General features: G+C 43.9%; 1 protein-coding gene and 1 pseudogene across 5 annotated transcripts in view; one reads left to right on the forward strand and one right to left on the reverse strand.

Moving 5' to 3' along the window:
• Positions 1-233: 233 nt before the first annotated feature.
• Positions 234-6092, forward strand: LOC139568655 (elongation factor 1-alpha, somatic form-like; annotated as a pseudogene).
• Positions 6093-6258: 166 nt separating this feature from the next.
• LOC139568653 (potassium voltage-gated channel subfamily KQT member 5-like) overlaps positions 6259-14939 on the reverse strand; it is a 135361-nt gene continuing 126680 nt past the window's right edge. For 3 of the 5 annotated variants that reach the window (XM_071390632.1, XM_071390629.1, XM_071390631.1), the window contains 3 exons: positions 14220-14351; positions 11276-11402; positions 6259-9870 (listed from right to left, as the gene is read on the reverse strand). In XM_071390632.1, coding sequence (XP_071246733.1) covers positions 8557-9870; positions 11276-11402; positions 14220-14351 — 1573 coding nt within the window. In that variant the 3' untranslated portion in view covers positions 6259-8556. Of the gene's footprint in view, positions 9871-11275; positions 11403-13850; positions 13959-14219; positions 14352-14939 lie in introns of all 5 variants that reach the window. The other 2 variants (XM_071390627.1, XM_071390628.1) reach the window with 1 other exon arrangement.

Below are 14939 nucleotides of genomic sequence, written 5' to 3' on the forward strand. Positions count from 1 at the left end.
TGGGAGTATATGAGGATGGAGGGGTTACCTAGGAAAAAATGGTAGTCGTCAGAAATGGCACCCTATTCCCTATAGGCTATAGTGTATAATTCCTTGTATAAAGCACAGTGCATTAAATATGGAATAGGGTGCCATTTGGAATGTATCCTGGGGTATATTGATTGATTGACTGGCCATTGTTTCTGTGACTGCCTCTTGAAATATTAAACGTCCCATATACTGTTTGCACCCAACCACCAGTCTCCAGTGTCATCATGAACATGGTGGGGTAGGCTTTGAGAACCAGGAAGGAAAATAACATCTATGTTGTTAAATAACAGCTACTCAGTGAAACTTTATACACATTGTCAGGGAAGGGAACAGAGAGATCTTATGGGGTGTGATTTGTTCTCGATGACTGAAATTATGATGTGCGAGGGAGAAGAGGTGTTTGTGTGATGCAATAATCTACCAACTGTTGTGAGCTGTCTTCGTTGCTTAGCAGACTTATCAACTAAACAAAGCATTGCAAAGGGATACTGGACTCAGTCACTAGTATTAATCAATTTCACAAATATTTGTCTTCTTAATACCCCCTAAAATGTAATACATTTTGCTCGGTTAATGACATTGTAATTCCTAATAACTTGGCTAGCTTAGTTGACCCCTCTTGCCTCTATCTACTCCAGTGTCTTCCTGAGTGAACAGCTATGGGCAAGGAGTAGCTTCACATCAACATCGTGGTGATCGGCCATGTGGACTCAGGCAAGTCGACCACCACAGGCCACCTCATCTACAAGTGTGGGGGCATCGACAAGAGGACCATTGAGAAGTTTGAGAAGGAGGCCGCAGAGGTATGGAGGTGGCCTGACACAAGTAACTAAACAAAACCACTCTTTGTGCTGGGAATGTATTTAAGGTCTATCCTGTTGTTATACATGATCGATATGTTAGAGTCTATTGTCAAACTTTACACCAAGCTCGGTATTTCAGGGATATGGTATGATTCCACTTTGAATCCATACCATTGAACTGAGCATTGACTTATTTTCCTCTCAATATCTCTCTCGATTTTGTTCCAACATAACAAAGACAAAAGAGACACAAACTGCACAGACTTTTGACATTGATTTGGTGTCTCTTTGGTCTGTCTTTAGATGGGGAAGGGCTCGTTCAAGTATGCCTGGGTGCTGGACAAGCTGAAGGCAGAGAGGGAGCGAGGCATCACCATCGACATCTCCCTGTGGAAGTTTGAGACCAGCAGGTACTACGTCACCATTATCGATGCCCCGGGACACAGGGACTTCATCAAGAACATGATCACTGGCACCTCTCAGGTATGGGCTGCAGACACTACCGTATCCAGCTGTCACTAAACATGGACCCTGACTAAAAGTTTAGCCAAGGGCCTTCTTATTTGGTACGTATGGGCCCCAAAACTGGAAGAAGGAAGAGCATGAAACATATTAAACATGTCTTCTATACTTTTAGAAAACTAAACCTTTGACCAGGATTACATTGGCTACTCTAAAAATCAAACGGTTATTTCACGAAATCCATAAACGGCACCATATTTTAAAATTACATTTACTAAAACAAGAAATAAGAATAAGAAATAGCTTATTTTTTCATGTAAAAATTTCTGCTTTCAAAATGCTTTCAAATGCATACAAAATTAAACGTCATGGTTGCTGCCTGCCACAGGCGGACTGTGCCGTGCTCATCGTGGCGGCGGGCGTGGGCGAGTTCGAGGTGGGCATCTCCAAGAATGGGCAAACCCGTGAGCACGCCCTTTCTGGCCTACACCCTAGGGGTCAAGCAGCTGATCGTAGGGGTCAACAAGATGGACTCCACCGAGCCCAACTACAGCCAGAAACGCTATGAGGAGATTGTGAAGGAAGTCAGCACCTATATGAAGATTGGTTACAACCCGGATACGGTGGCCTTTGTTCCCATCTCTGGCTGGAATGGGGACAATATGCTGGAGGCTAGCCCTAACGTTAGTATTCTTCTTTTATCCTCATCTTTTTCCAAGGCAGGAGGACACTTTATATTCTTAGGACGCAACCTTATTACACTATAGAGTTGCAGATGCAGTCATGCACGCCACTGAATTACACTGCCCAATTAGTATAACTGATATGGTATGAAAAGTGGTTTGTTTTACAAGGTGTCTTAATACGTATTACTTATGTAGGCCATAACGCTTAAGTTACGCTTGTTCCTAATATTTGGTGTGTTCCCTGTAGATGACATGGTTCAAAGGGTGGAAGATCACCCGTAAGGACGGCAACGCCTCTGGAACCACCCTGCTGGAGGCCCTGGACGCCATCCAGCCGCCCTCCCGCCCCACAGACAAACCCCTCCGCCTGCCCCTACAGGACGTCTACAAGATGGGAGGTGGAGGAGCTTGTGAGGCCTCCCCGCTACTGGTGCTATGCCAGTGGCTTGGGGGTCAATTCCATTTCAATTCAGTCAATTTGGCTGTTGTGCAGCAATGAAAGCCAAAGGGTTTTGAGTTGTTTTTCAGCTCTTGCATACATTTTATTTTGATGTTATACCTTGCACTCGTGCTGGGATTCAGTCCGAGCTGCGTTCGATCCGCGATCTAGCACGCTTGACACTTACCTGGAATTTACAATTAAGCTGACATCTGCAGCGTTTACCTTGAAGGCGATCTCTGCGAAGGCGGAAATATTGCCATTAAATGCTACAATTTCTACAAGTGAGATCGGATTCAATCCTGGCCTCAGACTTGAAAGATTGCCTCAAACATTTCATGCCTCTCACCTCCCTCTCTCCCAGGTATTGGTACGGTCCCGGTGGGGCGGGTGGAGACGGGCGTGATCAAGCCAGGCATGGTGGTGACTTTTGCCCCCGTCAATGTGACCACGTAGGTCAAGTCAGTGGAGATGCACCACGAGGCGCTGACCGAAGCCATGCCCGGAGACAACGTGGGCTTTAACGTCAAGAACGTGTCGGTAAAAGACATACGGCGAGGGAACGTGGCTGGAGACAGTAAGAATGACCCGCCGATGGAGGCGGCCAACTTCACTGCACAGGTCTGGATAGGAGAGTTAGCTGTGGAGAACATTGTGTGTCTGGATTGAAACGAGTCATTACGAGACACCAATTAACATGCTGTGTTCTGATTCCTGTTTTTGTCCAATTCACACATCACTTACTACCCCGTTTAAACAGGAAACAAATAGCATAGAGTCACATAGAAGAGAAATGACGTGTGTGTGTCTCCTCCCTCAGGTCATCATCCTGAACCACCCAGGTCAGATCAGTGCTGGCTACGCCCCCGTGCTGGACTGAAGGAGAAGATTGACCGGCGCTCGGGCAAGAAGCTGGAGGACAACCCCAAGGCCCTGAAGTCTGGCGACGCAGCCATCGTTGACATGGTCCCCGGGGAAGCCCGTGTGTGGAGAGCTTCTCTGAGTACCCACCACTTGGTAGGCGGTGTGTGTGTCTGCCCTCAACCCAGATCCCTATTGGGGGACAGATGACGTGTACTGTACGTCTTTGTCATATATATATATATATATATATATATATATATATACAGTGGGGAGAACAAGTATTTGATACACTGCCGATTTTGCAGGTTTTCCTACTTACAAAGCATGTAGAGGTCTGTCATTTTTATCATAGGTACACTTCAACTATGAGAGACGGAATCTAAAACAAAAATCCAGAAAATCACATTGTATGATTTTTAAATAATTAATTTGCATTTTATTGCATGACATAAGTATTTGATCACCTACCAACCAGTAAGAATTCCGGCTCTCACAGACCTGTTAGTTTTTCTTTAAGAAGCCCTCCTGTTCTCCACTCATTACCTGTATTAACTGCACCTGTTTGAACTCGTTACCTGTATAAAAGACACCTGTCCACACACTCAATCAAACAGATTCCAACCTCTCCACAATGGCCAAGACCAGAGAGCTGCGTAAGGACATCAGGGATAAAATTGTAGACCTGCACAAGGCTGGGATGGGCTACAGGACAATAGGCAAGCAGCTTGGTGAGAAGGCAACAACTGTTGGCGCAATTATTAGAAAATGGAAGAAGTTCAAGATGACGGTCAATCACCCTCGGTCTGGGGCTCCATGTAAGATTTCACCTCGTGGGGCATCAATGATCATGAGGAAGGTGAGGGATCAGCCCAGAACTACACGGCAGGACCTGGTCAATGACCTGAAGAGAGCTGGGACCACAGTCTCAAAGAAAACCATTAGTAACACACTACGCCGTCATGGATTAAAATCCTGCAGCGCACGCAAGGTCCCCCTGCTTAAGCCAGTGCATGTCCAGGCCCGTCTGAAGTTTGCCAATGACCATCTGGATGATCCAGAGGAGGAATGGGAGAAGGTCATGTGGTCTGATGAGACAAAAATAGAGCTTTTTGGTCTAACTCCACTCGCCGTGTTTGGAGGAAGAAGAAGTATGAGTACAACCCCAAGAACACCATCCCAACCGTGAAGCATGGAGGTGGAAACATCATTCTTTGGGGATGCTTTTCTGCAAAGGGGACAGGACGACTGCACCGTATTGAGGGGAGGATGGATGGGGCCATGTATCGCGAGATCTTGGCCAACAACCTCCTTCCCTCAGTAAGAGCATTGAAGATGGGTCGTGGCTGGGTCTTCCAGCATGACAACGACACGAAGCACACAGCCATGGCAACTAAGGAGTGGCTCCGTAAGAAGCATCTCAAGGTCCTGGAGTGGCCTAGCCAGTCTCCAGACCTGAACCCAATAGAAAATCTTTGGAGGGAGCTGAAAGTCCGTATTGCCCAGCGACAGCCCCGAAACCTGAAGGATCTGGAGAAGATCTGTAGGGAGGAGTGGGCCAAAATCCCTGCTGCAGTGTGTGCAAACCTAGTCAAGAACTACAGGAAACGTATGATCTCTGTAATTGCAAACAAAGGTTTCTGTACCAAATATTAAGTTCTGCTTTTCTGATGTATCAAATACTTATGTCATGCAATAAAATGCAAATTAATTACTTAAAAATCATACAATGTGATTTTCTGGATTTTTTAGATTCCGTCTCTCATAGTTGAAGTGTACCTATGATAAAAATTACAGACCTCTACATGCTTTGTAAGTAGGAAAACCTGCAAAATCGGCAGTGTATCAAATACTTGTTCTCCCCACTGTATATATATATATATATATATATATATTACAGAACCTGCTCTGTTCATCAGATAAGAAGTTATCTCCATCCTTCATCAGTCTTGGTGCCTCTTGTCTAGAACTAATCACATGTTCCATTTAGTATTTTCAAAGTGCTACAGTTGATCTCAAATCAACTATAGCATTGTATCATGTGCTATAAAGCCTTAATAGACTGAAATACGTTTATAATGAAGTCATTAGAAGTATGACTCGCATTTGATCATTCTCTCCACCCTCCCAGGGCGCTTTGCGGTGCGCGACATGCGTCAGACGGTGGCGGTGGGCGTGATCAAGGCGGTGGAGAAGGCTCCGTCCACGGGCAAGGTCACCAAGTCGGCCCAGAAGGTCAAATGAACGTTGTGTTGGGCTCGCGACGTTAGCGCCCGCCACTGTAAAAACATCACCCCCCCTCCTACACATCATAGTCAAAGTCTGGTCCATGCTCACGATGCATCGCAAGAGCAGACGTAGGAAAAAAATGACATGGTATATTCATTAAGGAAGTGTTCTGTTTTATATATATGTTTTGGTCTGCTTGTTTGAGGTTAGGATACACTATCTGAGTGGAAGACGACTTAAATAACTCCTGATGTGTGCTATTATATTTACTCAGTTAAACCTCAAAAATGCTATTGATAGTGCTGGTTTGTATTAAACTAGCTGCTAGTTAATGTTAGTAAAATGTACAAACATTTTTAAGTTGATAAATGTTGAAATGGTGTTGTGTTTTCCTATGGCTGCTTGCATGTTCCCAATGCACTTTAAAAAATAAATCAGATACTAACATATTATAGCGCCTTGCTTGGCTTAAAAGCTCCCTTGCACTGTTCAAACTTTGTCGATACTGTTCCCTCTACACCTTATTGTATGCAACCTGTGAGCTTGATCTATATCAAAGACATTAAAACGTGTTCAAACTCACAACATGTGCATCATTTGTGCGCAGTCATTTAAATATGGGTTGACAGTTAAATCGTTTTTCAAGGTAATAACCAGATGTCAACACGCAGCTACAGGACAGAACATACATCACAACGATCATATGCTAACAGAACATTTCTGTAAATATGTCACTAACACACTTGAATTTCCTTTTTTTTTTTTATTGATGTAGGAGAATAGAAGTTTCTTGAGCATCTTTCATGACATTACAGGCTTGATGGAGCTAACTGAAATTATTACTATCGTATAGGTATGTGCACGTCATTTAAATAAATTAGGATAATGATCGTATGAGACACAATGATGACATTTCTAAAGGGCAGTTTTCCTTTGGTAATACATGGTCTGTATGTGGATAAATAATGCCCAAATCAGTCTTTTTTAATTTTTTTATACAAGGGACGAAACAATCAAGTATGTGAGACCATTTCAGCACAAAATGCCAACAACCCACACGTTGGGTGCAAATAAACATGTTGAAATGGACAGTATATCGCTAAGAAAGGCACCCTGTTATGTACGGCATGTTTTATATACTACACATATTCTGGTAAAGCCTTCAATAAGGATTTAATTGACCGTAAATGTTTCTGCTAATGTTTCTGTTTCCAATGGTATGTGTACTGGAGCTTTGGATTTAGCGTACAATTCCATACTGTATTTCATGTTTAGAATGGATTTCTCTCCTTTGAAACAACCAATAATCCTTACAGGATCCTGTTCAGTAGGCACAAAATGTTACAAAACGTTTTGAAACCGATGAGGTAGCCTACTACCTGAGGTTGAGCGTGTCCAATGAGTCATCTTTGCATTCCATTTCAAAATGTTTTGCTACATTGTGCCCTATTGAACATGACCCTGTTGTACCTGAATCTGTAACACTTAAAAGGTTAGTCAACCCAAATTACATTTATTTTATTTTATTTTGGTACCCTGTAAAGACTGCTTGAAGGGTAAGAAAAACAATGTAATTGTGTGATTTGAGTGACTTATCCCTTTAAGTCAAAAGGGTTAATAGTTGTTTGCATTAGCCATGATGTCACTCACACTGCTTGCCAGGGTGTGCAAAATATCACTTACAGATTATTAACATAACATTATATACATTCTACAGCATGTCAACTTCAGTTTAAGCAATTTAATAAGCATTCAAAACTATAATGTATTAAAAGAACTACAGCCGGTGAGTGTGATTTCGACTGAAACCATAAGACTGCAAGTATCTTCATTTAATTAAAAGAGGGTCACATAATATATTTTCGCACATTTTCTCCCTTCGTGTTTTGCTCTCTTGTGTTATAAGTAACAAAAAATAAAATAATTGAATGAGAAGATACACAGGTATCTCAAGAAATCACATTCATAATGTGGATACCTTGGTCGTCAGGTACAAAACACCTCAGGGTGCACAATTGAACTGTGTTTTAGGCATAGAAATAGAAGTACTAGAACGGGCATCCCCATTCAAAGGTGTCATGATGGGTGGACCGTATTCTAGTAATTCTATTTCTATGGCTTTAGCAGCTATTCGTCTCCTGTTTTAGAAGTTATTCCTTTCCCGGGACTATGTGTAGCAGCTTGTGTACAATGGTTATATAGTATGTAAACTACCCGGAGTGTGTGTGTGTGTGAGTGTGTGTGTGACCTGTTGGCAGAATTCAATTTACCTCAAACTAGTATTGACCTGGACTTGGCAAGTCTATCATTACAATGAGGAGTGTTTTGTACCATTGTATGTCCACAATAGTCACTCAAATGAGAAACTATTATAGGGAACTGATGTGGGTGAAAAACTTGGTCGTATTGAGGCAACATTCATTTCACGATGGCTGCCTCAGAAGCTTTGGATAAGAGTATGATATTGGGTTCATGTAAGCATTTAACTTGCCCCATACGTCTTATAAGTTAGGAGGCCCCACACTTTAACTTTTACTGTACATGATTATGTGTAATAAAATTAAGGAAACGTTTTCTAGAAGGGTTTTGCCATAAGGCCTACAGGCATCAACAACTTCCTGTGTTAATGAATGACGACTTATGGGTAAGTTGTTACATGGGTAAGTTGAAAACATGCAGTGCTCATGCAGTGTCGAGATCACAGATCAACCCACTGTCTTTCAGGATCAAGTTTTGCTTGTTTCTTAGATATATATAATATATATATCAAAGTCTCTTTTTATACAGCTCTCTCTCTCTCTTTATTTTAACTTCTTTATTTTCTTTGTTTCGATTTCTTCCATAATAATTCATGCAATGATATGTTCATGTATCGTCGACTTGGATGAAAAATACTTAGCTTTTTATCAAATGAATCAACATAAAAATCAACAGAAATAACCATTATAGTCCCTCCCTGTTCCCCCTCACCCCTCCAAAAATAGAATAAAGAGCTTCTCTATAAGGTGAGGTTCTTTGATTGGTCCATACGACACGGGGGTGTGTCTTATTTTAGCCGTACGTGCGGCATGCTCAGGGACTCGGTGCTCCCAACTGAGGCGGGCGATGACGTGTTCCCGCTCCCGCTCGGCAGGCTCCTATTGAACCCCGCCAGAGCACTTAACCCCGCCCCAAGCCCCGGGTCTGTCCTCAGTAACTCTGAAGAGTAAGAGGTTGCGTCGGCTGTTCCCTGGGACAGGAAGTCAAAGCCAAAGGCTCCACCTTGAGCCTCGGGGGGGAGAGCGAGGGCGTCCACATCCCTGTCGCTGATAAAGAGGTCCTCCTCCCCCCAGCCATCCCCGCCGCCCCCTCCCCCAGGGTCCTGACTACTGTGGGAGCCCGTGGGGGAGTCGCTGCTGCAGGGGCTGGGGGACGAGAGGCTGAGGCTAGGATGGTGGTGGCTATCCAGGGCCATGGAGGTGGTCGTCCCCCCCTGCCCCAGGTCTTGGACGGACATGGACTTGCCCAGGCTTCGGTCCACCTGGCTGGGGTTGGAGCCGGAGGAGCAGCCACCTCCTCCTCCCAGAGCAGAAGAGAGGGGTACCAGGGGCTCCATCTCCAGGCTTGTGTGTCTCCTCCAGGAGCCCTCTGCTTTGGCATTGCAGGGCCGGCCATTGCTGTTCCCACTGGACCCCCCTCTTGACTGCCCCAGCCTCCCGATTCTGAGGCCTTGTTCTGGGCCTAACACATCACCATCCTCCCTCTCCTCCGGGCTTCCACAGAAGTCGCCCACCTTCACCTCCCTCTCCCTCTCCGGCCTGGAGTGACCCACTGTCCGGCTGGGCTGGGGAGGAGGTGGTGGGGGCCTGGCCAGAGTAGGAAACCCCCCACCTCCAGATACACAATTAGGAGTAAGAATAGGAGGTGAGTGAGAAGAACTTCCGCTATGGACTGGTTCCCCACTTTCCGGCAGGGTATGATGATGACGATGGTGGTGATGTTGAGGAAGGGGCGACGGACTGAACGAGGAGGGCGGGGGCCCACCGGTAGAAGGCGAGGTGGTGTCAGTGTTGAGGTTGAGGCTGAGCTCGGTGGGCGGCGCCAGGATAAGGTGAAGTCCCCGGGACAGGTTTGAGGCGTTGGTGGAGGAGCGGGTCACGCACCCCGCTTGGCCCTCGATCCCTGGCCCACCTCCGGTGCTGCTGACCTGAGTAGAGCAGGTGGAGTGGTCCTTGAAGAGGATAGAGCTCTGGTAGTCTGAGGTCTGCTCCAGCTCAAACAGGGGCAAGGAGGAGAGGGTAAGAGCAGAGGAGGAGCCTTTACGTAACACATGCCGGTAGATGTCCAACAGGGAGTCTAGCTTCGACTCAATAGACTGGACCTAGAGAGGGATGGATTGAAGGGAGGAAGGAAGGACGGAAGGGAGGGAGGGAGGGAGGGAGGAAAATAGAAATGAAGGTTAATATTAGCTACACAAAAGAAAGAGTACTTTCACATAATTGGTAATACAAACAACATGTAACCACATTTAACCATAATATGCAAAACAATTAAAATATGTTGAATAACAGTAGTTGGTAGCCCTTTACACTCATACCTGTACCCGTATACGGGTTAAAAATGGCAGATTTTGGGCACTAATGCTTCACAGCGCTGTATGGGTTTGGACTGACAGCCGTTCTGAACCTGAGCACCGCGTGCGTTAAGAATTTGCCTCCAGGTACTCGGGCAACGTTTGCAATTTTTTTGTTCTTTTAGTGAGGGAAATGCTGTAAGTTAAGAGGACTCAATGTACTTTGAAAGATGAGACGATGAGGATTATTATAATAAATACTACTTTGATGTCACACAAGCAAGCCAAAACACCCGTGAGTCCAAATGTGCACTTCACATCTCCATATCATAAAACTCACGTCTTATACAGTGTCAGCGTTTATGATCACTATGTTTGATGTACAGTTACAAGGTGACATGGCATTATATCCTGAGTTGTTCTGAACAGAATGAGCCTGTTTGTTTATTGGATAGAAAATTTGCCGCAGCACACGCACCTGAATGCACTCGTGACTCCTTTCTATACGCACCAAAATTACCTTGTGAAGCCTAACACTGTACGATCGTATATATTAACTTAGCTAGTCATGTTGGCAATAGAACAAGCTTTCAAATCATGCCCACCTGACCCAGACTACGATTCATTATGGACCATTTTTGGATTGCGTAAACAGCAACAGTGGTTGTGTGACGACGGGGACGCAGGGTTGTGTTCCAAACACAACTACAAGTGTGCTTGTTCTACTTCCTCAACGGCACAGCTAGGAAAGCTAAAAAAAGTACCTTATAGTTGAAGACTCTTCTTTGAGTCATAAAAATGCATTGAAATTTCTTAGGAACTGTGCAAACTTTGGAGAGGGGTGTGGCCACTTGGACACACCAGTTAGTCCTCTCACTCAAACCCTTGTAATTTTGTTGTCTTATGTTGCACCTACCCCACATTTTAGAGGAATATTCTAATGTTACTGAATGTCAACAGTGTATTGTTTGGATTCAGTCTTGTGTCAGGTGAACTTGTGTACTCACCTTTGGTCTAATCATTTTTATTTTATTTAACTGTTCCCTTAAAATTGCTACCATGCTTATGCATATGCTTTTCATATTTCTTCTGTGAGAAACATTTCAATTTAGCCCCGCCCGTATAGGCCAATTCCCACAAATGTAAAAGGTGAACCACACATAATTCACCATATTTAATGAACCAGTGTTTCAGTTCATGGAAACCCACTGACCTGCCGTTCCACTTTGCAGACGCGTCCCAGCATACTCATGTCCTCCAGCAGGTCTCCATCAGACAGCAGCTTGTCCCGGATCTTCTTATCCAGAGGAATCTGGCCTTTACCCAGGATCTGGTCCACTCTGGAGGACACAGGAGACATAGTGTTAAAGAAAGGGTACAGAGAGAGAAATGGTGCAGGACCAGAGGATGTCCAGTAGGCAGCCTGCCGAGAAGGAAGAAGGAAGGAAAGAGAGTTAGAGTTGGAATTGGTCCTCTATGAGAATACAACACTTACTGTAGAGGCCATACTGCTCACAAGGATATATTTGGCTCGGTTTACTGTGTCACTAGAGATATATGTTGCAAGTGTATCAATATCAACAGCATCCCGCTGGGCACACACACTGGCTGAATCAACGTTGTTTCCATGTCATTTCACGGAAAAGAGGTGGAACCAACGTGGAATAGACGTTGAATTGACGTCTGTGCCCAGTAGGATGTCAATACACCTTTTTTCAAAAGATCTACAATAAAACTTTAGAAGCCAAGAAGAAGAGAAGAAATGTATTATCTACTACTGGATTTTAAAGACAAAATGGATGACCTTAAATTACAAGCATAGTTTTTATTTGTATTTATATATCATTTTACTACACATTTGGATTTTCAGTTGAGATGTTTATATGAGATAATCAATATTTTCCATGACTCAAGAAGCTCTCGACCAGAACATTTTAAAGTTTCTACCACATGGTGGCTCACTACTAAATAAGGCCTTTCAAATTCAGGGAAAGTTTAGGGCCTAGGTTTAATCAGATCAAGTGCCAACCTGCTATAGCCGACACCTGCATAGCTGATGTTTTGGCAGTGTCGGCGGTGGAACTGCATTGGAGCTGTAAATCGGTGAGCAGCTGCTCTTGTGATCATTGTCATGAAGCCACACCTCCCCACTTGCGTTAGAAGTTCTGAATGAGAAAGTGTAGGCTTTATAAAAATAATTACACTCAAATTGAAAAATCATTTAACTAAACACTGAGGATTTTTAACAGCCTAATCGAGGTGTAGATTACATCTCACATTCCAGAATTCGAATTTAATGAGACTCCGTGCAGCCAATGGCAATGTCCGTTTAAGCTATAATGCCGGGAGCAACTTGTGGATTTGATCACTCTAACGCAATTCCACCTCCGACACCGTCAAACCATCAGCTGTGCGGATGTTGGCTAAAGCGGATCTGATTGAATCGAGCCATAAGTTTAAGAGAAAACTCAGAGAAAACTCAGTTGACAGGAATGCAGAACAGAAGAAACATCACCAGGAGGAATCTAGAAACTGAACCCATCAACAGTCCCAAGTGGATCCCCGTGCAAGATATACTGTCAACCTAGACAGGTAAGATATACTGTCAACTTAGACAGGTAAGATATACTGTCAACTTAGACAGGTAAGATATACTGTCAACTTAGACAGGTAAGATATACTGTCAACCTAGACAGGTAAGATATACTGTCAACCTAGACAGGTAAGATATACTGTCAACCTAGACAGGTAAGATATACTGTCAACTTAGACAGGTAAGATATACTGTCAGCCTAGACAGGTAAGATATACTGTCAACCTAGACAGGTAAGATATACTATCAACCTAGACAGGTAAGATATACTATCAACCTAGACAGGTAAGATATACTGTCAACCTAGACAGGTAAGATATACTGTCAACCTAGACAGGTAAGATATACTGTCAACCTAGACAGGTAAGATATACTGTCAACCTAGGCAGGTAAGATATACTGTCAACTTAGACAGGTAAGATATACTGTCAACTTAGACAGGTAAGATATACTGTCAACCTAGACAGGTAAGATATACTGTCAACCTAGACAGGTAAGATATACTGTCAACTTAGACAGGTAAGATATACTGTCAACTTAGACAGGTAAGATATACTGTCAACCTAGACAGGTAAGATATACTGTCAACCTAGACAGGTAAGATATACTGTCAACCTAGACAGGTAAGATATACTGTCAACTTAGACAGGTAAGATATACTGTCAACTTAGACGGGTAAGATATACTGTCAACCTAGACAGGTAAGATATACTGTCAACCTAGACAGGTAAGATATACTGTCAACCTAGACAGGTAAGATATACTGTCAACTTAGACAGGTAAGATATACTGTCAGCCTAGACAGGTAAGATATACTGTCAACCTAGACAGGTAAGATATACTATCAACCTAGACAGGTAAGATATACTATCAACCTAGACAGGTAAGATATACTGTCAACCTAGACAGGTAAGATATACTGTCAACCTAGACAGGTAAGATATACTGTCAACCTAGACAGGTAAGATATACTGTCAACCTAGACAGGTAAGATATACTATCAACCTAGACAGGTAAGATATACTATCAACCTAGACAGGTAAGAAAAATGTGTGCGATTTGAAAACCATGCAGTGTTTCTTCTAGCAAACAATCTACTAGTCCACATGCAGGGGATGGGGAGAAAGTCAAGAGGGTGTGAGGATAGGAGTGCGTGAGGGGTGTGTGTGAGGGGCGTGAGGGGGTTAACTCTGACCCCTGCGTGGAGTTCTTTCTGCCCTGGCTGTAATACATGGGCAGGGAGGGAAAGGAAAAGATCTTGGCTCGGCTGCTCAGGGGCTGGGGCCCCACTATCATGTCCAGCCTGTGGGGGAAAGTGAGGACACACACACACACACACACACACACACACACACAAATATGAATGTATGCACACAGACTCGAACATATGCACACTCACATGAAGACATGAAGACAAAGACATACTGCTCACATTAGTGGCTAAGCAGTGAATACACATAGGCTACTAGCTAAGCTTTTCATGCATTGTATTGGACGGTCTAAGTTAGAACGTGTGACTACGTGAGCACTTTGACCATGCGTGACAGTGCATTATTGTTCTCACCGTGTCTGCAGGCTCTTGATGCGACACAGCATGTCCAGGTGTCCGGCGGAGTACTGCTCTATGACGTCCTTCACATCGTACGGACGCAACGTCTCCTTAAACTTCTTCTTGGCCACGTGGAACTTCATTATCCTGGATGGACCAGACCAGGGTCATGTTCATTAAATACCAGAAGAAAGAACATTGACTGAAACAGGGAGGGACTACATGAACGTGTCTAATAAGAAATGCTTGTTTTTGTTTCCCGTTGCGAAACATTTCGCTACGGTGTGTGCTAATGAATGCGATCCAGCACAGGAGGGATTCTCAATGCAGTTTGTCAATCTACCACAAGAGGGAGTCCTCAAACAAAGAAGGACATTGACCTAGAGTAACACACGCCAAGGTACTGAGATCTAAAACAGAAACAGCAGAAACAGCTCTTCTTTCTCAACATAAATACATGACCGCTCATCTGGAGAATCATTTCATATTTCGAAAGAAAATATTCCTGTGAAGTTGTACAGCGAAAGATCTGAGGTAAAATCAGTCTTTACTTCAGTGTTTACTTTAGCTGTGTAACATGTAAATCTAGCCCTTTGAGAGAGAGTAGAGGGGAGCTTAGTACATACACCTGTGGAGCCTAGGGGCCACATACAACGGAAGAGGTTGAATATGAGAGGCCCTTACTGCCCAATGTGAGGATCAAAGTGGTAAGACTGATGGAAAAAGTATATAGTA

This window comes from Salvelinus alpinus, chromosome 2 (assembly GCF_045679555.1).
Source record: "Salvelinus alpinus chromosome 2, SLU_Salpinus.1, whole genome shotgun sequence".
NCBI lineage: Eukaryota > Metazoa > Chordata > Actinopteri > Salmoniformes > Salmonidae > Salvelinus > Salvelinus alpinus.